Below are 26192 nucleotides of genomic sequence, written 5' to 3' on the forward strand. Positions count from 1 at the left end.
TAAGTAAAACGGAAATACCGTTCGCAAAACTTCCAATCCTTTTAAGTTTTCCTTGACTCTTTCTTTTTTCGTGATTTTATTAAAAATGCTAAACATGTATGATCACAATTTAGCAACACATGCATCTTGCAATTGAGCCAAGTTGTGAAAACAAAGCAGAAAAAGGCAGGTTAAACGTCACTAACGCTCTCGTCAAAAATGTATATGCTTTCTACGTCACTAGAGAGCATAAATTAGATGTGACGCTTTTTGTCCCAGTTCCGGCAGCTTACCTGGGCTCCTCCTCCCATAAAATGGCTCATCACGGCCGGGTTTATCATAAATGAAAGATACCTGCGTGGGAGGCGCGGTGGATCTAATAGCTGGCGCCTTGGATACGGGATCTGGTGGCCTGGGTTGTAGCGCTGTCTGGCTGGGCAAGACACGTTACTCTACATGCTTAGAGTGACGATCGCCACCCAGGAGGGAGTATGGATGAGTATTGGCGAATTATCAAGACAACATGGCAAAATACTGGGGCTAAATAGGATGGCCTAGCATCCCGTACAGAGAGGGCAGCAACACTCCTAGGATGAATGTTTCTTTTTTTAGTTAAAAGCGAACGAGCACGGAGCCCACTGAACGCCCCCTCCGCCTCTCCCCTCCCCCCTCCCCTCTCTCCCCCCCCCACACACCCTCCTACCCTTGCGCTCGTGTGTATTTTTATTTAGTTCGTGCTCATTTATTCTTTATCGCGGTTTTTATTTTCAGTACGCGATGTCGACGAAAACAACTGCTCAAGTACGCAATGCCAGATTTTTCTCCTACATTTTCTTCCATCGTCAGTTAAAGTAGTTTACAAATGTTCGTGTTTGGTTTCAGTACAAGAGTTTTATGACCGGGTCGAAAATTTTCGCACAACCTGGTCTAAGAAGTCATAACAAACGTATTGCTTGCCTTTCTTGGCTTATAAGGTACAGCCCAAAAGGGGTCCGGAAGGCCGGAAGGTCTGGTATGATCACAAAGTTCCAAATTTAGCGAAGACCAGCAAAGATGCTTGGTGACCATGTCTCAAGTTTGTTTCCACGCTTTCTTGGTAAAGTCTGAGCAGGGGAAGCGCTCTCAATCTCAAATCCCAAATCGCAATTTCAAAAAATCAATCAATTTAAAAAAAATCAATTTTTTTCTCGCGATTTTAAAAAAATTCATTCTATAAAATCACTCACCATCCCACCCTTCCTACTCCCAACATTTCCTTTTCTCCCTCCTCCCTACAATTTCTTCCCGATTTCTCCTTCCTCCTTAGTTTTTTGGACCATTTCTCCCTCCTCCCTATTCTGTTCATCCCAAAAGCAATGGCGAAGTTGGTTCTCCGCTTTTCCCGCGCGAGATATTTACTATTGGTATGCATTGCGGACGTATATGAGTCACGCAACTTTTTTCTGCCTGGGGAAAGTTTGTATTAAACGCAAACAGTGCTTCAAGACAAAAAGGGCACTCTTGCATGTAAAAGCTGTTTTTGGTGAAACAAACTTTAGTTCATTTCATGGGTGCAAGAGTTATTTTCGTGATCGGTTATTTTTGATGTGATATTTGTCCCTGAATCTTTTCGGCCTGTCACGGCGTGACAACGTGTGGAAGCGAGGTTGCGCCTGGTACAAATGGCGGCGGACGATGAGGACGAATTGCTGAGAAAAGTACGCTCAGAAAACAGATCAGTTAGCTTTGTTAAAGGGTCAGAGCTAGTAAACATCGACCTTGGAGATGATTCATATCGACGGGATGAAGATAGTGAGCTCAGTCAGACGGTATGTGACAGAATTTTTTACCAGTTCATTAAACACAATTGACCTTCAATTGTCCTTCGGGTCCTTCTAAATTATTTATGAGTTATACATGCTCCATGAGTTCGTTTGTCTCCTAGGAATTGATGCTAGCTGGAATATTGGTAAATGAAGCAAGACTCGGACGAAATGGTTATTTTCAGACTTCTGCGAAGGAATTAAGGTTAAATTAATGTTTTCAAATGCAAATACTGTAATGTGGTAAAAAAATAAAGGTTGTGTACACAGGTTGCAGGAAAATGAAATGCCCACAGCTCAGCTGCCTGCCAACCTTTCCTGTTTTTCTTTTCTTAAAAAAAACCTGTTCACTGCTCGTTGATCTATTCTTTCAACACTTTTCTATTCTATTCTCCTAATTCTCGTTTGTTCTCAACTTGATGTTCTCAGGAGTTTATAAATTAATTGGTTATGCTAATTTATTTAGTCCTTGAATTAATTAACGTGTAAGCTTATTTGTATTGCAAACATTTTTATTCTTTTATGGTTTTGCTGACAGATGTGGTATTATTGGGCCATAAAACAGGCAACAGCAATACAACAGTTTAATCAAGGGAGTAATAGAACATTACATTGTCGACCACAATGTCTGAACACCATGCCGCAAAGGCTACTGGGAAATATTGTTACGTAACAGATTACATCACAACAAAGAAAGCAAACAAAGAAACAAACTAATGAATTCATTGCTTTTTCTTAGACTCTACAAATTTTACAACAAGCCTGTGCTTCGAGCTGCAGTTTATTTTTGTGTGTGGCTAAATCTCTGTTTAGCATTCTTTGAAGCACCAGCAGTGCCTGGAATGGCATTACCATACTGGGTAAGACTTTTGTCATTAAAAAAAAACATGTAACTAAAAAAAAATGAATGTCACAGTTGTTTGCAAGCAAGTACTCTGCCCTTCAATAACATGCAAATTCTGAAGTTCAAAACCTAGCTAATTGCATATGACGATATATTATCACAATTATGACGAAAATAAAAAAAAACTAGATTGAAATCTACCAACCACAAGGCACTGGTGACAGCGAAAAACACAACTATTGATTGAGCCGAGTAGGCAATTCTTACAATGATCTGAGCGGCAAGGGGAATTTTGCAGAACGCAGAATGATGGAATGGCGTAGTATATTAATGCCCTAACCAACAAATGAACGCTAACCACAAGCAAAACTTGAGTGAAGACTAACCGCAGGCAAACAGAAGTGAAGCTAACTGCAAGCAAACCGGAGTGAAAGCTTACCGCAAGCAAACCGCTGGCCATCATTCTGCGTTCTCCATTCTGTGTTCTGCAGAATTCCCCTGCCGGAGCATCAGTCACCTGAGTAACACAAAGGTCATGGGTTCCAATGCTGCTTTTTAGGCTTCTTTGCTGCACTTTTCAACAACAAAGTCCTCTACTGACAGTTGCATTTTACGCTGCTGATTGGTTACGGTAATCATAATTATGATTGACAGCAGAAAACACAATTATTAGTCGAGTTTTGTTCTTTAGAGTTTGTGTGTTAATGAAAGACACAGTAAGTGCAAAATGTACCCTTCCCTCACCCCTGCAAATCAGAGATAAGCCAACCAAAAAGGCCTTTTGAACAAATATAGCACAAGGGCTGATCAGAATTTTACAGCATGTCAGTAAATATTTTACCTCGTGTGTTGTGTCTGTGTGCATTTTAGAACAAAAAACTGTTGTTAGAAGCTTGGTAACAAATTGTCTAAATTTTGCGTATTTTTTTTTAATTTGCAGGCTACAATGTTGCTGGAATATTTCTGCCTGTTTGTGTTCATCCTCCGTCTTTTCCATGTCTGGTGTTTTGCTGCTGGTGTGAAATTTTGGAGAGACAAGAAAAATGTTATTTTGTTGGCCATTATTGTGGTAAGATTACATACCGGGTAATAGCCCAATTTCGATAGTTTAAAATTCAATAGACATCACTACGAGGCTCTGGGGAATAAACCCCACAAACTCTATATTTTATTCCTCAGAGCCTCGTATTGATTTAGGCTGAATTCTAACATATTGAAATTGGGCTATTTAAATCCATTATTCCAAAGGTGGATGATTGAGTACATTGTAAAACAGATGAATGAATAAAACAAATAATGAAAAATGAAACTGAAATGAAATGAAATGGAATAGAAACAGTTAATGAAACAGAAATGAAACAAATAATAAATGAAACAGAAATACCGTATTTATTCGATTAAGCGCCCTGGGCGCTTATTAAATTTTTGGACTTGAGAGTGGGCGCTTATTCGAGGTGGGCGCTTATTCGAGGCTGGGCGCTTATTAAATTTTTACGATTTTCAGCAAATGTTAAGTTTATATAATTTTGTAACAAAACAATAAATAATAACAAAACGTGAAGATGTACCAAAGCAGAAATTTAATTGTTCATTGAAAGTTTCTGTACAATAGTAAGAAAACTCGGTCACGGGGGAAGTCTTCTTAGTAGTACATAGTCAATTTCAATAATCAATACTCCTTTTATGGACTTCAGTTTTTTTCTTGGGTGGGGGTGGGCGCTTATTCGAGGCTGGGCGCTTATTAACTTTTCCTACCTTAAGGGTGGGCGCTTATTCGAGGTGGGCGCTTATTCGAGGTTGGGCGCTTAATCGAATAAATACGGTAAGTCGGAAATGAAAGAGTTTTGAAACAGTTAATTAAGGGGGCATTACACGGACCTGGATTTGAACGTAATTTTAAGAGGTTAAAGAAGGGATTGGAGAAACGGAAAAAAAAATTGAAACACCACCAGAAATTTGACGCCCACGCAAGAGCACTCCAGGTTGTCAGGGGACTTACTGGTGTCCATCTACCAATTTTTAACTAAAAAATTCTTATTTTAAAATCATCCGTTATTTCTTATTTCTTTAAATTTAACATCTCCTTTAAGAAAACTATATTGTCCCAACATCCCCAAAAATCGCCGAAAAATTAACAAGACAGCTGTGTTTAAAAGTGAATGACATATTCCCATTAAACTCATGTTAAGTGGTGAAAAAACAACCTTCAGGTATAATCCCCCCTTAAGGTTACTGTAGAGTGACCGGCGATCCCAAACAAAGTGCTGTAGTGGGGATGAATTTGTTCGGGAAAGCTTTCCCTTGAGTGTTATTGTTCGATTTGTTCTTGAGCTCCAACTGAACATCAGTTTGCTTCTGGCTTTCTTTTAATCTTCCTCTTTCATTTTCGTTTTCTTCAACGCGGTTTTCTTTCGAAGTTTCATCCAAGTTGTGTTCTCTCTTTTCGACGAACTCATATAATTTTTTTTTTGCAGACTTTTGCATAAAAATTCAAATTCAAATCTGCGTAACTCAAGTGGCTGGATGAAGTTTGCCGCGAAAAATGTGCGGGGCGCCCCATGTTTAATAAGGATTATAACACCTCTAGCTATTTATTAACTCTTCTGAAAAGAAGTTTTTCCTCGATATCTCGCAATCATTTAACAATTTTACATTACTTTTTTCACCAAAATATAAATTAGTGTTTTAGGATTAGAATGAGCAAAGAAAAAAATTTTTCGCAAAATTTGGCCTCTGAAGGTCTACAGTAACCTTAAAGCAAACTGTTTTTAAAATTGTAGTAAAATATGTGTTAGTTAAAAACTAAAAATTAACTAAAACATCAAATTAATTTATTATTTTTTAAGTCAAAATATATAATTGGTCATTAGATTTTTCTCCTATTTTGCAATCAGTTAAAAACATTTTTTTCTCTTTATACACAGCTGACATTTATTGACATGATCATGTACGTCATCTTCAAAGAAGCACATTTTCCAGTTCATACCATGCGCTGGACAAGAGTTTTCCGGCCACTTTTACTTATCAATATCAGTGAAGGAAGACATGTAAGATTAACATGCAATAGTGAAATTCTACACACTTTGGGTGCGTTCCTTTGAGATGATCGGGATAAGGATCAGTGATCCAGGATCTGACTCAATCGTGGTGCATTAAAGGAACCAGCCAACCAGGCCTTACCCAGAGCGGATTCACTGCTTCCTTTGATGCACCATATTCTTAGTGATCTCGGATCACTGACTCTGATAAGGATCCTCTCAAAGGAATGCACTATTTGTGTCTAATTATGGAAGGCGTGGTGGCCTAATGGTTAGTTTGCTACACCCCAGATCTGGTGGTCCGGGTTCAAGCCCTGGCCGGGATCATTGTGTTGTATTCTTGGGCAAGAAACTTGACTCTCACAGTGTATAAATGTAAAACCCTCCAATGCACTAGCATCCCATCCATGGGGGAGTAGAAATACTCCTAGTCGCTTTATGCTACTGAAACTGGGATAAGCTTTGCCTGATGGGCCACTACTGCCTCAAACACAGACTTTACTTTTACCCTTGTGTACAACTGTATTTTTTACTGATTTTTTGCAGTTAATGCTGATGTTTGTGTTGTTTGACAATAGTAAATAAGCTGTTGTTGATTTCTACTCATTGTTTTCTTTCAGATCAGAAGAGCTGTAAGAAACATCAGAAAAACACTGCCAGAGATAGCAAATGTCCTTATTCTTCTCTTACTCATGATTGCACTGTTCACACTGCTTGGATCCAAGCTCTTTGGAAAAAGGTACAAAAAGAAGCCCTTTATTGAGGCCATTGTGTCATGTTCTTGGGAAAGATACTTTAGTCTTTGATAAGTGTTCCTCTCCACCCAGGTGTATAAACAGCCCACTGGGTTGCACGTGAAGAAATAAAAAACACAGTCATACTGAGTTGGTCAGTGCAGGGTCTTTAGACCTATCAGACATGAATAATGGTATCTTTTAGGGGTCTATTAAAAACAGGTTTAGCCACCCTCAGAGTCAAGATTGGTCTCCTTTAGGGGTTCAATTGAAATTTCCTGATGGGCAAAGTACAAACATTGTCCTGGGCTTGAATTGAGTGCAAACACCTGCAGTACAATGGAACCTTGATTAAACAAACCTCTATATACCAAAGTCCTCAGTATAACGCACCTGTCCATTATAGCAATAGTAAAATATATGGAAAAGAATGCCTAGATAACCAAACCTAACATATTTTGCCTGTCGCTTGTCCCTTCAAATCTATGCCAACTCTTCCAGATTATCCAGGAGGCTCCTGGATATAGACCGAATCTGCTGGTCTTCCAGTACAGATCACCAAATCTCACAGATACAATGGAAAGTGCTTAATATATGTGTTTCCATGTTTATTTTGGCCGATTTTGGGGGAAGATGTTTAGATATTTGATGCATTTTTGTGGACAAATCTGTGGAGCTCCATATTTTTCTTTCTTTTTTTTTGCAGAAATCTTAAAGACATTCGTGGAAAGCCATACTTCACCAACTATTTTGATGTGTATTTTCAATTGTATGTTTTGACAACCACAGCAAATAACCCAGATGTGATGTGAGTTAGCTTTATGTTGTGTTCATATATTAATTGCCAGCCTGTGTAATAAATAGGCTCTGTCAGAAAACCTGGCTTCGGTAACCCCCCAAAAATCCCATGTCGAATTTCTGAACCTTAAATTTCCAGAAAGGGGGTTTGCAGTTTCGTCTTGCTCCTCGTTCTTCCCACCCTCGGCGCCAAATTCTCCAGTTTGCTCCTCGGAATTGGGTGGACCCGTACAGTAAGGGCTAGGTTCACCCCAAGAGTGTGCTTCGTGGGGCAGCTTGCATCCCGTACACTTGCGGATCAGTGTAGTTCCATCCGCCGGGTTTGTGGAGGGTGCTGGTAGATGTGCACTGTCCTCTTCATTTGTCAAATTTACTTGTTGTTGGGACGTTGCTGACATGTTGTAAGTACTCGGTGAATAAAATTTTGTCGATAGCGAAACGGATGTTTCTTGCCAAAATGCAAATGTAAAGATAAACGCTAAATCAATGTTGCTATTCTGCGAACTGATGTGAAATGTAATAAGCTCATGCGAACTTAGGATACTATGCTAGCCTGATATACTCCGGGCTACCGTAATTTTACAGCACGCTACTTATGTAAAAATACGACCAGTGGATCCTGAATAAGATGTCGCAAGACTAGTAGTGTGAAGGCAACAAGCCTCGTGATTATACAATTACAATTGTGTGCAGGACAAAGTCTGCACCCCACTCGAAAGCTACTGTTCACAATTTAAAACAGCATCAGTCCAATGTTGAACCGATGCCAACCAAAAACATTAGAAACACATTTGTTTGTACTTTATTCACAGAACTACGTAGCCAAGGCACTACCATGACTCTTTAGATTGTTTTTAATACCCCAAAAAACCCTAATTTAATCAAGCCACCCAAAAAAATACTTGCCAAATTTTTCTACCCAAAAAAATCCCGACATCGAAAATTTCAAATCCCAAAATATCCTCCGATTATCCCTGTCACTTGAAATCCCGAGTACCCCCTGGGGCCCCATATAATTTTTCATGAAAATTTATTAAAAGTTACATTCTTAAAGTTGGCATCCTTGCCAATTTCATTACGCTCTTTCCATTTCTGGAATCCATTTGGTACCATTATACTTTTTTGATTTACAAATTCGTGTGACAGGGTTCTTCAAAAAGCCTATTGTATGGGCCTTTTTACCACACTGGACTTTCTCTTGATAACTCTCCTGAATAGGTTTCGAAACATCCTCGGAGACCCAGGGGCAGTTAGTGGGGGCGACTGGCAGCTTATCGGGACGACGGGATTTTCGGGCGAAAGTTTACAAGAGCGTAACAGCCCCTGGGCACTTTGTCTTACCGAACCAGTTCCAGAAGCGTGTGAACTCCTTCCTCCTGATTGGCCACAAAAATATTTTTGTGGCCAATCAGCGAGGAGAACCGGCCAAGAGACTCTGATGTCTTCTTACACGAAGTAGTTTTCTCCTTCGATCGACGAAGTTGCTTGGCCCTTGCAACCGAGAGATAATTCTTGTGAACCGTTTCAGAAAAAAATTCAACGAAGCGTACGAAATCGCCAACTGAAAGCCAGGCGCAAGGAAACAAATACCCATCGCCAAATTTTCACGGCAGCCTTTTTGAAGGTATGGTGAATTTTTCTAGCTAAAACACGATACACGTTGCTTGTCGAGTAAACAATGTTACATATATTTTTTTTCGATCGTTGAAAGACTTCTGAAACTTTCCATGATTTGAGAATCTTCGTTGCACGGGCCACGCAACTATGTCGATCGAACGTGGGAACGATCGGCGAGCTGCACTGCTCGCACTTTGCTTCCTTGCCTTCGCGTCGAACTGAATCACTCTCATTATCGAACGCTACCGGTTTGTAAATGGCTGAGGTGAATGGCGCTTCAAAGCGTACATTCGAACATGAGTTCCAGCAAGCCCTAAACGAAAGCTTGTCTTTGATCTCTGTGGACAAGCTTAAAGCGGAGCAAAGTTAGAAAGGGAGAATCTACTGTGCTTTATGGTACTCCAAAGAAATTTACCAAAACAATACTGTTGCTGTTGTTTGTGATGAGGTGCATACAACTGTTCATTGACAAGTAGATGGATTTGTGTACTAGGAAAAGCCTGTATATTTCTATTTTCATAGTCTGTACTGAATAAGTAGTCATAGTAGATCCCATTATTAAAAATCAATGAAGTTATGTCTAAAGGCTGACAGACACATCATAACAAAATGTTTTTCCTCTTTGTTTAGACCAAACACATGAAGCCTTGAGGCTTCTTCGTGATGAGAACTCTTTGACAAGGCTTTTGCAAATGTTTGGCTTGTTCACTATAATAAGTGCCCAATGAGTGGTAACTAAAAGAGCTGCAAACATTTTCTTTATTAAGACTTGCATATACATGTAGTACCAAAAATTAAAAGTCAGTGGAATGTATGCTGGACAGCTCTTTTAATTAACAATCGCGCTTCACGCTCGAAATTCCCTTCTCCCTCCCCCTCGAACACCGGCCATGCAGGCTACTTTTAATTTGACTAATTAAAATATGATTGTCACATACAACAGGTAATTATTGCTTGTTCATGATTTTATGTTTACTTCTCATATACTGCTTGTGTAACTTAATTATTAGTATACCTACACAAAGTATACAGGAACTTTCTATCAACACTCTTCAAATAAGAGCGGTACTGCAATTCTCAAAAATCAGAAACTCCCTTCATGCAACAAGAGGAGCTAAAGGGCACTGCACAAGTCACAGATCAGGGAGAGGGCTCCTGGGTGCCCCCCCCCCCAGTATATGCCAATGTACATATTACACACAACCTGTATTTTCAAATAATTTGAAAATACAGGTTGTGTGTAATATGTACATTGGCATATATGCATGGGGGGGGCCTGCAAATTTTATCTTCCATTAGCTTAGGTAATATATATAAAGTTAAAGGGACACTACTGTCACAGGGATTTTAATGCTTTTTGGTAAAAAAAAAAGTACTTAAATGGGCAAATAGGTCTTCTCGTACATGAAATGCACCTGGTGCATCAAGATGGAGATACAAAAGTAAATTGTTGTTGAAGGAAGAAGGGACCAAGAATGTTTTTTTGTTTTTTGTTTTTTCAGTCCACAAGGACAAAACTTGAAAAAATCAGCCTACCTTTTTCAAGTTGAGATCTAAAGTATCTGATGGCATCACATTGATATCACTTGTTTATCACTTCAGTACACTTACATGGTGATTCTTAACAAAACTGGACCACTATTCGTACTGTTTCCATAGTCTTGAGTGTCTTGAGTTTTTGAAAGTTATATGTTTCTCTGATAGTCTTATACAGGAAATTATTGATTCTTGTAAATTATATTCTGTAGAGAACATCTTAGAGACACAAACTGTATGGAATGCTGATTGTGCAATCAAGATTTTTAGTTGTCTGAAAAGAGTATTTAAAGTTCTGCAATAACTAAAATCAATGTTAAGTGTAAAATAATGTGTCTATCAGGCCCATAGGATGGCTTTCATGTTATGCCTCTTCATCCCAAGTCAAGGTGCATGAATGACATGAATGGGTCCACTTCCCCTCGCTAGAATATAATTTCATCTGTACCTTAGTGATCCACAGCTAATATGACAGCTCACTCAAAAAGAAAACTGTTACAATACACTGTTAAATTTAAAATCTAATCAGTAAGAATTAACCCAGGCAGGGCTCGAGACTAACGGTAGCCAACTAGCCAAAGGCTACTAAAATTTAGGTTTTGGCTACCAGGTTTAGCATTCCTACTAGCCACTTTGGCTAGTGAAAAACTCGGAAAAGTCAACTGTTCTTGATAGAAATCAATATACCTGACTAGTGAAAAATTACTTTTGGCTAGTAAAATCTGACATGTCACTAGCCAGTAAACCAGTGAATTAAAAAGTTAGTCTCAAGCCCTGCCAGGGTTTTTTCCAACTATATTTCGTTTTCTTCGCTTGTCCATAAGAACAAACCCACACAGTCCGCAACAATCGACCTCACCCAATGATCATCATACAGCGAAAAAAAAATCGGGACAGAAAACAGAAGCTGTATTGTAATCCATCGTCACATATTTAATACTAGGATGCGAAAATTGGCCGGTTTGTGATTCAGTTCGACGCGAAAGCAAGAAGCAAAGTGCGAGCAGTGCAGCTCGCCGATCGTTCCCACGTTCGATCGACATAGTTGCGTGGAACGTGCAACGAAGATTCTCAAATCATGGAAAGTTTCAGAAGTCTTTCAACGATCGAAAAAAAATATATGTAACATTGTTTACTCGACAAGCAACGTGTATCGTGTTTTAGCTAGAAAAATTCACCATACCTTCAAAAAGGCTGCCGTGAAAATTTGGCGATGGGTATTTGTTTCCTTGCGCCTGGCTTTCAGTTGGCGATTTCGTACGCTTCGTTGAATTTTTTTCTGAAACGGTTCACAAGAATTATCTCTCGGTTGCAAGGGCCAAGCAACTTCGTCGATCGAAGGAGAAAACTACTTCGTGTAAGAAGACATCAGAGTCTCTTGGCCGGTTCTCCTCGCTGATTGGCCACAAAAATATTTTTGTGGCCAATCAGGAGGAAGGAGTTCAAACGCTTCTGGAACTGGTTCGGTAAGACAAAGTGCCCAGGGGCTGTTACGCTCTTGTAAACTTTCGCCCGAAAATCCCGTCGTCCCGATAAGCTGCCAGTCGCCCCCACTAACTGCCCCTGGGTCTCCGAGGATGGTTTCGAAACTATTCCATTCCAAAACTCTACAAAGTTGAATAATTTCCATAAAACGAAGTTTTATTCCTTCCGTGATATACTGTAGGTCCTTTCAATTTATAATTATTTAATTTCTTTACCAGGATGCCGGCCTATGACAACAATCCCTGGTCCAGTTTGTTCTTTGTTATTTTCATTGTTGTCTGCATGTACATATTTGTCAGCATCTTTCTTGCTGTTGTTTACAAGAACTACCGCAAGCATATGAAGGTAAATGTTCTAGGGAGCATAAGAAGTGTACCAGAAGTTTTTTTTTTATCTAATGTTTATTTTCATGTACTAAACCTTATATCAAGTTCAAGTTTTTTAGGAACAAAGTCCACGAGGCAATGCGCAAAGCATTGTCTCTATTTTCGAGGTACCGATGAGCGGTGCAGGAATATCAGCGAGAGGCGCGAAGAACTCATGCGCAAATCTCCCTCCTTTCTGGCTCGTTTTTTAGGACGCCGTGTTTCGCCTTAAGCCTTCGGCAAACGGTAACGCAAGTGGACGTTAGTAGTCGCAAGTTGAACTTGCGTTGGGTGGCCAAACGGTGAAAAACTTGCGTCGACTTGCGTGCAAATTTGATCTCAACCAAAGTGAACGCACGTCATCGCAAGTCAATGCAAGACCACACAAGTCCTGTCCAAACGGAAACGCAAGTGGACGCAAGTTGAAAACTTGCGTCTTCGTTTTGCCAGGCCTATATTTAAGGATCTCAGGGTCTCTCATGTGGAATTCGAAATATTGGTGGTCAAATTCAGTTTGAGTAACGCCCATATACCCATTAGGTGTTAAATTCAACAAATATTTTGATCATGGCAACGCATGTGTGTTATTTTTAAAACCAAAAGAGTTCGTTTTACCATGCACTGTAATTCAGTAGTGTAGCAGCTTTCACAAGCTTATACTGGTCCTCTAGTGGTTCCGTCGAAGGATAGCAAGCCATTCATGTGAGACCTCGCGAGAGCTGCTAACCGATCCCTGCATTTACTTCTCTACTGTTCTGGTGCTGAAACGCCACTGATACTAAATAATCACTCTTTGTCACCATCACGCAGAATGAAATCCGCGCCTCAGTTTACCGTAAACGAAGACAGCTTAAGCAAGCATTTGACGTGTTGAAGGTCTGGTGTGATGAGAAGTGGGTGATCACACAAAAGAGATGGATAACTCTTATGAAAGAGGTGTGTCCTCAATGGAGTCCCGCGAGAGTTGCTTTGTTATGGCAAGTGCTTGATGACAACAGTGATGGCAAGATAGGTAAGAGATATGGCTGTTTCACCATTCTATGCCATGAGACTTGTCCGTGAGACACTTAGGGTCTTAAAATAACTAAGGAGATTGTATTGCTGTTGCGATGTCATCAGCAAATGGTTAGATATTCTGGTCTTCTCGGATAAGGACGATAAACCGTAGGCTTCGTCTCCTGCATCTGCACTGTTATGGTCAGTAGGGCACGGAGTTCCCGGTGTTGTGGTCTGGCCTTGTTCTGAAATTACATTAGGGGCATCTGCAAAAATTTCCTCATTCTCTGTAAACTGCTTAATGCAGTCTGGTCTAAGTCCCCCGCAAAGTGTTGTAAAGCGCATTGAGCGTATGGAAATGCGCTATATACATGTAAATACCGTTATTATTATTGTATGTTTGAAAGGAGCAAGATGCATTGAAAAGTCTCTTTTACGGGGTTTTTCAGTCCATCTTTTATTTGCTTGTAAACTGAGTATTAAAACAGAAAGAAACGTTTCTTTACCCTGCTTGCTTTGCGCGTATTTTTTAAATGTCAGATTAGGTTAACTTTTTTTGGCAGTCTTGAATAAGGTCTCCCTAACTCGACTCTCCCTATTCCTCTCGTGTTTTTCATACGCGCATTTATTTCACACCAGAGCCTGGAACGGGCTAGTTCTCCTGCTCTGGGTATCCGCAGATCCGCAGATATAATCTACAGATATAAAATGTTGTAAAATTCCAAGAATGAACCCCTTCCCCTCCCCTCCGAAAATCATCCGCCTTAACGTAAAACGTAGTTTTGAAACGCAAAATTTCCTGCGACGATAAGCCCCTCGAAAAATGAGCCCGCTATAGGTAAGTCAGTTATCGGCAAAATAAGACCAGGGAAGTTAATCGGAATTTTGATTTCTTTTTAATTTTTTTTTCCTCTCCTTTATTTGCAGGTAAAAAAGATTTCTTGATGGTAGCTGATGTGTTGAATGTGAAGGTGATTGAAGTGAGAGACCAAGTTAATCTATTTGAGAGATTTATTCCGAGAATCTACAATTCCCGTATTAGCGCCAAGATTCGACTTTATGTGTGTCACAAGTAAGTTATAGAAATCTGCGTTACACTTTCTCAAATCTGGTCAAGACTGACCGTGTAACATTCCAGAGAAGAAGCTTATTTTATCGACTGAGAAAATTGTGACTTAGGCCGAAAAAACTTAAACTTAAAAGTAGTGTGAAAATTAAAGCTATTCTCCAGCCCTTCGTTACTGTTTCGGCCCAGTGCCATATGTGGGTCGAGTTTGTTGTTGGTTTTCGTCTTTGCTCCGAGGATGGATTTTTCTCCGGTTTCTCCGGTTTTCCTTCCTCTACAAAAACCAACACTTTCAAATTCCAATTCGACCTCGATAGAGGACCCGCATGAAAACCAGCTACGGCTGATGTGACTTCCTCTCTAAACATTGTAGGCGATTTGTTCAGTTCGCTAGTCTCCTACAATCACCCCACTGAAAGAGTTAGGTTTGACAGGTTTCTTTGTCTTTGTCAGTTGAGGTTTCTATCAGGCGACAGACAGTTTTAAATAAAAGGCAGTTCTCTTTTTCTCTCGGCAGGTATTTCGTGTATTTTTTTGACCTGGTAATTTTTGCGAATGCCATTTTCATCGCACTGGAACGTAACGATGCCGAAGTGCTTTTTCTGGCGCTGTTTAACCTGGAAATTGTTCTCAAGCTATATACATACGGCTTCAAGGGATTTTTTTCACGTTACTGGAACATGTAAGTATTGGGGTGGCTATTGCTAATTTAAATCCTTTGCTTTATGTCATTTGGTTACCATCCGAAACACCAAGAAACTGCCAAGTATTATCACTATTCGTTTATTATGTTAGAGCTGTTTCACCTGAGTGTCGCGTTTGCATTGGTTCTGCATTTACTGCGCTTTGTGTTTGGTTTAAAAATCTTGCGCCACTTTCTCACCCAATCAGAAGTAAAACCAAAACCAGTCGTGTCTTACTCACACACGTTTTCCCGCACTTTGTGACGACTTCTTCGGTGTATTTGCTTCGAGTTATGATTAGAGCGGTTTTAACTTGAGTGTCGAACGTAATTCGCCTTTGCTTTGGTTTTGCATATCTACGCTTAGTAATTGGCTCAAAAGACTCGGGCCACTTTCTCAGCCAGTCAGAGGTAAAACCTAAACCAATCGTGATTCGCTGGCGCACGTTTTCCCGCGCTTTGTGCCGGGAACGTGTATTTGCTTTGAGTTTTCATTGGTTTACTGGATTGTCTGTGTCCTTTGTGATTGGGAAGAGAGATTACTCTGGTTTTGGTTTTACGAGACTGGAATTAAATCTGCTTTAACAGGGGCCTACTTTGGTGTTATCGATTCATACTTGTTTTCGGTCTCTATTGGAGAAGTACTGTATTGGTCGTATTGACTCTAAAGTGGCAAATTTAATCAATGACGTAGCTCTTTTGAAATTTTATTGGCCTCACCTTCTTCTCAGTGCACCAACCTGGTAAAGAAAAAAATCTCGCGCCAGTTTCTCAGCCAATCAGAACGTTAACTGCGCTAATATCGCTCCACTGATACCTGACAATGCCTCTTCGGCAAACAGTTTTCTTTTGGAAATATGTACAAACTGGCTTAACATTTTTATGTTTTATTTTTCCAGATTTGATTTTCTAGTGATAGGCGCAGCGACATTTGCTCTTATTATTGAAACATCTTATCAATCCTGTAAGTGAAACTCGTGTTATTGTTTACACCCTCAGGGCGGGGGCGAGGGTTACCCCCATATATGGGCAATATAGGTATGTGCCGTGAGAAAGCGTATGGTTTTTAAGCTTCTTATCCCTTAAAAAGGGTATTCTTTTTGCTCCTTTTGGCATTGTGATCGCGGTGTGATCCTTTGATAGGGTACCTTTAGCTAAAAATTACATTGCATAAACGTCTAGCCGAACGACAAAAAGTATGGTCTGTTAAAGCTGAACTGTCCATCAAACTTTTCATACTACACTTGACATAACTTTAAGTACTGTTATCGTTTTAAACTTTAACAGGGTGTCATATGTTTAGTTTGGGCCTTAAAGGTCTCAATTTTCGATTCCTTTTTCTTGAATATAGACTGAGGGTTGAAGAGCCTTTGCGGTACACACCTATCTTAAATTTACAGGAGTACTTTAGCTTTCCAGAAGACAAGCAAAAACGTTCAGCTGTGTATTTCTCCTTCACCCTTATCAAGTTTTTGAACCAATCATTTTCTCGAACTTATTTATTTAATAGCTGTTTACACTTTTGTTTCGCTTAGTACAATCAAGTCAAAGTGTGTTGGATTTTCTGATGGTTCTTCGAGTTCTCAGATTAGTCAAAATCATGGGACAGATCAATCGGTTTGTACAAATACTCCGTCGCATATTTAAAAACGGTTTAATGTCAGTATGCTTAAAGGAACTTTGTCAATTAAGTATTCAAAATTCACAAAAAGATATTTTATCACAATAAATAATTCTCTTCTCTTATAAAGTAACTGTAAAATTGCATCACCGTGTTTTCATGTCATTGAACAAAGTTCTGCCAGTGTGAAACGAAGGGAAACGATTTTTAGCTGTACAGTTTTTCCAGTACCGTACCTTTCGAGTATTATTTTCAACACCACAAGCTACTCAGAGAAAACTTTGAGTCGAACCTATGACCTCCACACAGCCGGGTTGGACGCTGCGCCAAAGGAGACTCGTGACGAGCTACTCCATTAAAAGTTCAAATGTAGCAAACATTCTGCATGCTGCTAGGATTAGTTTTAGCGTTTTCTAAGGACGTGACGTAACATACTTGTTGTGATTATATTTGTAGATTTCAGGTCATAATCGGAACAGTGATGCAGATTGGTCCAGCAATGAGTACTTACGGTGCTATTATGTTTGTAAGTTTTTATGTTTTTCCTTAAACTTTTCTTGTTTTGCTTAAAACAGAGAACAGACATCCGTGTCTCTGATTGGTTGTTACTTGCGAGCGAAAATTGTAAACCCAGAACCGACCAATCAGAAACATTACACGGATATCTGTACAGCGACGTCATCGTCATGGCCCCGTCCACACTGATCCGGAATGCGGATAAATTTGAAAACTAAGTTTTCGCGCCTCGAACGGATAAAATGTTTTCCGTCCACACTATCGTTTACGTATCGTTTTCAATAATTTTACCGTCCACACTAATCCGGATAAATTTGGAAAAGAAATGCGGCATTGATCCTAGATGAGATAATGTCGATAAAAAAAAAATACAGTTTTTCAGTACTCTTTTTAAGAACTTTGCGTTAATCCAAATCAGTCATTTAGCTTGTCTATAGATTTCAGAGCTATCCTCAGCTGAATATTTCAAAACAGCGATCAAATAAAAAGTTGAAAATTCACAGAACACAGAATTTGATTATTTCACGTTGCTCATTGGAGAGTGAGAGAAATTTATCAAGATTTATAACGCGCATGCATTGACAGAAATTACATGGCTATTTGACGTTTTCGAAAAGCTCCGTTTTCGGCGTCCACAATACACTACCAAGCCGGCGTTTTCAAATTTCTCCACTCTGGAGACCGTTTTTGAAAAGCTCCGTTTTTGGTGACCGAAAACGCCGTTTTAGTGTGAACGGTTGGCCATACCGGAGAAAAAAGATGCGTTTTTTGAATTTAATGAGAGAGGAAATAATTCAGCTCTTAAAGAGTTGTCTCTATTTACTTAGGCTGTTTGATTTTGTGGTATTAGATTAATTTGGATTTCTCATTGTTCACTTGCGGAAGACCTGCTTGAATCTCACGCATTTTTGTTTACTGTTGTTTGTTTGGTTTTGCATCATTATTCAGGTGCTGTACTACATGTACGCTATCATGGGAATGGAACTGTTTGGTAATTTAATCAAGATGGACGGTAGCTACCCCTCCCCGGACAGTAACATGAGTGACCAGGAAAATCTAACGGCGACAGCGTTTTGTGGAAACATTAAGTTGAAAGATTCTGACTTCTATGCAGATCGCTACTGTAACAACAACTTTAACAACATCTTGAGATCGTTCAAGGTGTTATTTGACTTGATGGTTGTAAATCAATGGCATAGTATCCTTTAAATCCAACTTTTTGGTCATTGAGTTATGAATTGGTTCCATTGGTAAAACTGTTTTTAAGTTTTTCCCCCTCATCTCAGCTGCACATAAATCAGTGCTGCATATCCTAAAGCTCGTTTGCTGGGCCCCAACACTACATTCACACCAATGTTGGAATTTAATGGCTATGAACAAAGGCCCATAGCCGCTTTAATAAACTCATTGTTTTGAGATCAAGATCAATTCACAAGAAACAAAATTAAATATTTTTCTGGCCCAGTAAAGGTGAGGGCACTCAAAAACGAAGCTGCAAAATAACAACCAAAAACACTGCTGAGAGGACAACATAGGGAAGGGTTGGGCGGGGAAAAACATTCTTTCCCCAGCAAGTCAAAGAATTGAATGACACGACAGCAATTGACTGTGTAATAGTAACGCATTCCGCAAGAGGGGGTATCCTCTGATTAAGCCCTATGACCTCTCCGCACATGCCCGGATGTTGTCACGCAACCCGTAACACAACATGACAATTTAACATTAGAATGTCGGAGAAAAACATAAAAATCATATTCGCAAGCAAATATTTCATTTTTTTTCCTAAGGGTCGATGGTAAACAAAATCCACCAGTATTGTAGCAGCTCTTGTCAGCTTGTACTTCTACTGGTCCTCTAGTGTAGCAGTTGCTATTGTTTTTCGGGGCTAGGGGCGTTAAGTTGTACCTGTTGTTTGTTCTACTGTGAAGGGTAGCAAGACATTCATGTGAGACCTTGTGAGTGCTGCTACCCGACCCAAATCAACTGTTACCCATGGGACCATGTATTTGTTCATTTACACCAGAAACACACAAACTCTCAGACAAATAATGCTATTACTGTTTTATGGCACTAATGAAGAGCTTACTTCGGCAAGCGCTCTGAGCGGTACATTCATTCAGGACGCACCAAAGCGTATAGTTCGTTGTAAAACTTAATAGAAAATCTTGCCCAACTTTGTCGAGACGGATCATCATACATTCGCACGAAATGATTACGAAGGCGTCCCAAGATTAAAGCTGTTGTCTTCCTAGGGATTTATGCAGTTTTCTTTTCCAAGGTAGTGGTTCTCTCGCCCCTCCCCCTCACCCCCCAGTTTCAACTTTCCGCACAACCAACTAAACCAGGATAGGATTTAGTAACCCTCTTGGCTGAGGAGATAACTTACATGTTTACTTCTTTAACGCGTGCCCAGTTATTACTCAAGGTTTTGTACGAGTGACACACAAGTCTGCCAGGCTTTACTTCCTCTCCTTCCACCTCCTCTGTGTTATTGTGGTTCTGAAGTAAGTGCATTTGTATCTACATGTCCTTTTTCGCAGCTTTTGATCATGATATAGCTAGTGTTGTTTTCACTCGATCAAGTTTTTTTATGGATTTTTTACAGCTTGTCAGCTTTATGATGGTTTACCCATCCTTTGGCCAATCACACGCCCGGTTTGTCTGGGAGGCGGCGACGTAGCCACGTGCTCATATAAACTGCACGTGTGATTATTTACTCTCATTGGCCGAAATATTTGGAAAAACAAGCTGAAGGATGGCAAAACGTTTGCAAGACGCGTTAAGCTCTAGCCAGACGGAGGCGCAAGTAGTCGCCTACTGACTTTCGTTGGGTGGCCAAACGGACTCGAAAGCAAGTGCACGCAAGTTGCCAAAAAATCCATTTTAATGCTACTGCGCGCGCTGCGATTCAGTGAACAAAAACATATGGGATGACTTGCGTCGGGTGGCAAACGGTGAAAAACTTGCGTTGACCTGCGTGCAAATTTGATCTCGACCAATTAAAGTGAACACAAGTGCATGCATGTCCGGGCCAAACGGAGATGCAAGTAGACGCAGGTTTTCAACATGCGTCTACTCTCGTCTTCATTTGGCCAGCCTTAGCTTTACACTGTTTACAAAGAGTACTCAGGTTTAAAAATGTATTGTTTGAGTTGTCGTGTCATTGTTTTTGATTGTTTTTGTTTTTGTTCTGTTGTCCTTTTGAAATTGAGATCACAAAGTTATAAAACCTTTCCGAGAATTGTGAACAATTGGCGTACTTCTTATAAACCTGCAGCTAAAAACTAAGGAAACCTTGTTGATTTGCGTAACTGTATAATAGTGATTTATTTGTGTATGTTTACAAGTTAGTCAATTGTCAAGTCTCTTCTTATCGTTATACTTATGTTGCCTTAAGTTTTTATAAATTAAGCTTTTTCTCTCTCTTTCTGTTTTTTCTTTTCAGTATATTTGTAGCGTTCATTTTAGAAGCCTTTATGCTGGAGTATTCTTTCACGCATGGCAAAGTAGAAAACGTGATCAACAAGAAAATAGAAGAAAAAGGCATCGGTGTAGGAATGTAAGTATAATGCGCATATCTCTGTACTGAGGCTAAAACACACAGTTCCTGGTGATGCCATATTTGAAAAAGAAGCATTGTTTCCTATACGAACCAAAGTATTTTGTGACTGCAGGTGGTTTTTGTTTGTTTGTTTTCAGGTCATTTTTTACGGGTCAGTCGATATGTGTTTAAAACCAGTCAGCAAAAAAAACAGTGTGAATGTGCATTAGCCTGCGAGCACAGACGTATTTCCGGCTGTCGTTTCTCTTTGCCGAAAAATATTATGTGCTTTTTTTCGGCGGAGAGAAATGACAGTCGGAAATACGTCTGCGTTCGCAGGCTAAATGTGCATAAGCCTAAAATACACCTGAAAAAAGTGCTCTAATCCAGTGTAAACCATTTGAAACTGCTTCAATTTCATTTTCAGGAGTCCTGTTAGGGAAAGAGCGGCGTCCCTTCTCTCCACCGATGACACCAGTGAGGCAATCAGCAACGGCGGCTTCACTTCCGTGGAAAACCTTGCAAGGGACACAGGTTTGAGATTCAAGATGCCAAAGCAACAGAAGAAAAACGCTGATGTTCTCCTGCAGGAAATGTTCGAAGATGAACTTGAAGAGGACGACATTGGACCCAAAGATTTAGAAGATTTAGATGAGCTGGAAGAGTCAGAAGAACTTATAAATGAACGATCCAGAAGGAAACTCACTTTCCTCACCGTTGATGCAGATTGACTTCCGTTTCCGATCAACACTGTTGATGTATAGTGACTTCCGTTTCCGGTCGCCATATTACGCATAGAGTTCGCTTAACAATGGCTTAACAATAGCTTCTTTACTTAACCCTGTCATGTGACTGCCAATGTTGAGACCTTGATGTCGAAATGCATTTTGTATGGCGATTTGAAAGTTTTAAAAATTTAGAAAGAGTTCAATGCAAATTTTCAATCTTTCAGATCAGCCTGCAAAATTATAATAAACCATCAAGGGTCTAACAATGGTCAATCTTTCAACCTTTCATCGCGCTTTTTCTACTCCTAGCATCCATTTCGTACCACAACTATTTCCATGATTGAAAAAAATCACGTGACAGGGTTTTTGCAAAGGGCATTTTCGTGGATTTAATTTTTATTTTATCATTGTAGCAAGAAATTGAGTTAATATACTATAAAATCAAGCGAAATTTTGTGTCACGATGAACTGAGTGGGAGAGTTTTAGAAAATTACTTGTTTCAAATAAATCAAATTAAAATTATTACACTAAATTTACTATAATATATTTTTAATTAAAGAATATTTTACATAAAATTATGACCACGAATTAAGATATGTTGTAAATTTTTCTAAGGAGGGAATTCTTTTATTAAAACCAGAATTATGTAATTTTTATAAGAATCAGATTTGAATTAATATCCTAAAGGTTCAATTAAAAAAAATTTAATCTTGCAACAGATAGTGTGTTTTATCAAAGGGGCCAGGAGTGACCAGAGGCCTCTGTATTCGCAGGGGCTTTTTAATTTACCGATACTGCTTACGTGGGCTTGCACTGGTAACAGAACTCTTTACTCTTCTGTGTTCCGGACAATAAAGAGTAAGGGACGGACCATTATTTTTGTGACAAGGGTGGGGGGGAGGAGGGGGTTGAGTAATTTTCAAAAAAAATTATTCTACAAGAAGAGTTGGAGGAAAAAAGGTCGTGCAGAAGTATTAAAGAGCGGGAAAAAATCATACAAGCCCCACCTGCCAGAGATGGATGGTTAAAAAAACTCTTGCAGAGGGTTATGCTGGTAAAGAAATTTTTCTGCAGATATCAATGCTAAAAAAAACAATTCTTACTAAGAAAAATTGCGTAGCCTACCCAACTCCCTCGTAAAATAATTGTCCGTACCCAGTAAAGGACGTTTTTGAAATCAGCAAAAAAAAAAAGAGAAACAATGTTTCACGTTTCCAGCGGGCATTATTTACACTTTGGTAAGTTATTAGTAAGCCGCCATTTTGAGCTTCAATTCAACTTTGCGAGCTCTTGAAGATCACGAAACTGCAGCTGTAAAAGCAACTTCTTTTGCATTTTTGAGCAACTATTTTTTGGAGCGAAAAGGTGGCCGAGGGTAGCCTGGAAAAATGGAAGGAGTGGTCGCTTAGCACCGTCAACAAACTTTAAATATGGCGGCGAGTTCTGTGTCGTTGTCTAAACTTGCAGCATTTACGAGCAAATTTCGACTGTTACCTGCTACGAATCGCTGTGTTAATCTCGCGTTTAAACATTCTCAGTTTGTTAGACGATTCTCTTCAGTAGAGGAAGACAACAAGTCACCAAAATACGTGACTTCTCAAGACTTGCAACTCAGTGACAGCTGTGTGAAGGTTAGATTATACAGGGATTATGTAACAAGTTTCATATCTTACACATATGAATTTTTATCAACTACGATGATTTGTTTTTTCATTTAAAAAGGTTGAGAAGCTTTAATGATGCTGGCCTAGATTTTTGAATGTACTAGTTAGCATTCTCGTCCCCATAGCCCTTTCGTTTCTCTTAGCCGGCAGGGCCTTGGCACGAGGAAACAAAGGGCTCTGGGGACACAGGATTTCCAGTCCTAGATTCTAGGACTTCCGTTCTTCATGTATGCAGTCATGACGTTTCAAAAGAATGTATGAGAGAGTCGTTACGTTTTCGACTTCCGTTTAGGAATTCTTTGTTCCAAACAGCCAATCAAAAAAATTCGAATTAATTCAAAAATCCTATGTCCCCAGAGCCCTCCGTTTTCTCGTGCCAAGCCGGCTAAGAGAAACGAAAGGGCTATGGGGACGAGAATGACTAGTTAGAAGATAAACACAACAAGGTCAACAGTGTGTACTGAATCATCAAATTCAGATATCAGTTAATATCATGGCCATGATATCAGTTATGTTAATATCAGGCCACTTAAATGTACACCCACATTTGGATTTAGAGTCATCTCCCTCTCAAAAAAACCCACCAATTTTGTACCCAAAAATTGCTTTCCACCTACCTAACATTTTTATGATATCCCTCCCCCAGTACTTTTCGCTACGTAATTTAAATCTCAAATTGGTCACCCTGTAAAATTGTTTTTGTCTTTGAGCACTGTTCTTAGTTAAACCCATAACACCTGTTAGGGGTGTCCATGGGAAGTGATACAGCCGTTCAATACAGTGCTGTAACACATTTTAGGAGAGAAAGTTTTGGCCCTGTGCCACCTTGTTATGCCTGTAAACTGAATTGCAATGCTTTATCTTTTCTCATAGCAACTGCACAAGATATTTGCAGATGACAAGGACGGTTTTCTTCGTGTATCGGTGGAAGGAGGAGGCTGTTCAGGATTTAAATACACATTTGATGTTGATGCAGATATCAGCGAGGATGACAGGTTGGTTAATAAGTACAATGCTTTCTTCCACTAGACACCCTGTCAGTATTTAGTTTGGATAAAAGATGCAAAAAAACCCTAAAATTCAAGAAAAATAAAGAACCTGGGGGAGCTGAACAATACATCTTTTATTTGATGGTTTGACAGATAATATGCACAGAAATTTTAAACATGCGAAAATTAATACCATATTTATATCAAAACTCAAACAATTTTATACGTTAGGAACTGCAACTATCTACCCTTAAAAGTATCTTAAGTTTCCGTCTTGTTTTCAACTAGCATCCTTCCTCTGATACCTTATTACATGAAATTTTCGCGACACCTTAATTTTGCGAATTTCGCGATTCCAAAAAAATCGCGAAATTAAAGTGACACGAACAATAAGTGTCGCAAACATAACATGACGCGAAGATTAAGTGACTCGCGTTATGTCAATAATTAAGAAAAATAAGTTTAGTGCCACTGAAGGAAGGAATTATAATCTAAAATGGATTTTGTCGTCAATTGCCTTAAGAGCAATAACTCATGCACGTACAAGCTTAACCTATTTGTAGACATTAACTGCTCTATTGTAGCTATTGCCGAGATTTAGTCCCACCCTTGCTATTTTGTTAATTTTGACGTTATTATTTTTGTCATTAATGAACTCGTTTTTATTTAATTCAAGGGCATGTAAAATAATATTGCCAAGGAAATGTAAATTATGTCATGCTCAAAAACGCGAAATTAAAGTGATTCAAAATACAAAATTTTCGGAAATCGCGAAATTTAAGTGTCGCGAAATATGCGCACCTCAAAATTGCGAAATTAACGTGTCGCGAAAATTTCATGTAATAAGGTAACTGTTTTCTTAAGCTTATAAATCGACCAAAACCCTCTGAAGTGCAGTTACGAGCGTTTCCGTTTGCAGCTAGACCTTTGTATATTTCTAGTAGTTCCTTAGTCTTTGACGACTGATCCATAAAACACTGACAAAATCACGAAATTTAATACACTTTTGTTCTTATTTTTCTTGCAATCGTGAAACTTTATACTTGCGAAATTAGGCTTCCGAATTTTAGCGAAATTAAATATGTGCGAAAATTAGTAAGAATAAGGTATCGGTACATGTATTTCTGAAGGAAAATGTACTCTGTTTTTGTCTGCTAGTGGACATTGTTGCCCAATTTCAGAGTTTCTATGTCCCCAGTAAATATGTAAAAAGTTATTTTTGATTTAATGACTGTATTTTATTTTCAGAGTAATTGAGAGAGATGGTGCAAAGGTTATAATTGATGAAGTTTCACTGGAATATTTGAAAGGTTCCACAGTTGAGTACCATGAAGAACTGATTCGTTCAGCTTTCAGAGTGTCTCTCAACCCTAATGCCGAGAAAGGCTGTTCCTGTGGGTCATCATTCACCTTTAAACTTTGACAACTTCATAATATGTCAGGAACAAGAAATTTCTAGGGTCAAGAGAAGATAACTGACTTGTATGGGTTCACTAATTACTGTTCAGAAACATGCACTGAAAAAACAAAATAATACAAGTGCTAGCCAGCTGGCTAATGTTTTACAAGCTGAGGAATATCCTCGTTTAAGAATCATCTGGAAATTGTTTTTGAGTGTTTCCAAGAATGCCATTAATGTGAAAGATTCAGCAACTTTTTTTTTAAAAAAAAAAGACCGTGGAGTAATTTTTTTAGCAGCTTTCATTTCGGTGGTCTCACATCGAACTCACCTGAAGGCAGAGAGTTTAAAGTTAGAATATTAATTTTGTTACAGAATTGATTGTATGACTTGTCAGTGGCATGTGATGTCTGCTTGTTGTCATAAACTTGATAAAGTGAAAATGGTTTACTTGTAAATAATTAATCAAAGGGTTAAAGCCAATTGCAGAACTGAAAAAAAGTCAAATCACGGTGTTTATTGGTAAAGTCTGATAAAGTCTGCGGAGAGCCTAGTAGCCCATACAGGCTGGAGCTTATCCCAGGTTCTGTAGCATGAAGCGTCTGGTAGTATTTCTACTCCCCCCTGGAAGGGATGCTACTCCATTGCAGGATTACCCCCTCCCCCCTCCCCCAGCATTAATTTCGCCGGTACCCATTTATACACCTGGGTGGAGAGAGACACTATGAGAGTAAAGTGTCTTGCCTAAGAACACAACACAGTGGCCCCAGCCAGGGCTCGTACCAAGACCG

At 39.3% G+C, this 26192-nt stretch overlaps 2 protein-coding genes across 2 annotated transcripts; both read left to right on the top strand.

Annotated features, from left to right (window-relative positions):
* The first annotated feature begins 1455 nt into the window (after positions 1-1455).
* On the top strand, positions 1456-21730 carry LOC144635283 (uncharacterized). The gene is made up of 18 exons (XM_078494386.1): positions 1456-1787; positions 1904-1986; positions 2521-2641; positions 3566-3694; positions 5550-5672; positions 6284-6402; positions 7104-7205; positions 12052-12178; positions 13009-13210; positions 14122-14266; positions 14778-14942; positions 15842-15906; positions 16478-16559; positions 17020-17089; positions 18028-18277; positions 19493-19583; positions 20525-20638; positions 21048-21730. Exons 1-18 carry the CDS (start codon positions 1641-1643, stop codon positions 21349-21351), a joined length of 2439 nt encoding a protein of 812 aa, XP_078350512.1. The 5' UTR covers positions 1456-1640; the 3' UTR covers positions 21352-21730.
* A 1032-nt stretch (positions 21731-22762) lies between these two features.
* On the top strand, positions 22763-25628 carry LOC144635442 (iron-sulfur cluster insertion protein ErpA-like). Its single transcript, XM_078494551.1, has 3 exons — positions 22763-22980; positions 23887-24008; positions 25251-25628. Exons 1-3 carry the CDS (start codon positions 22780-22782, stop codon positions 25423-25425), a joined length of 498 nt encoding a protein of 165 aa, XP_078350677.1. The 5' UTR covers positions 22763-22779; the 3' UTR covers positions 25426-25628.
* Positions 25629-26192: the final 564 nt, after the last annotated feature.

The sequence above is a fragment of the Oculina patagonica genome, chromosome 13, assembly GCF_052425735.1.
Source record: "Oculina patagonica isolate OP01 chromosome 13, crgOcupat, whole genome shotgun sequence".
In the NCBI taxonomy this organism is placed as follows: Eukaryota; Metazoa; Cnidaria; class Anthozoa; order Scleractinia; family Oculinidae; genus Oculina; species Oculina patagonica.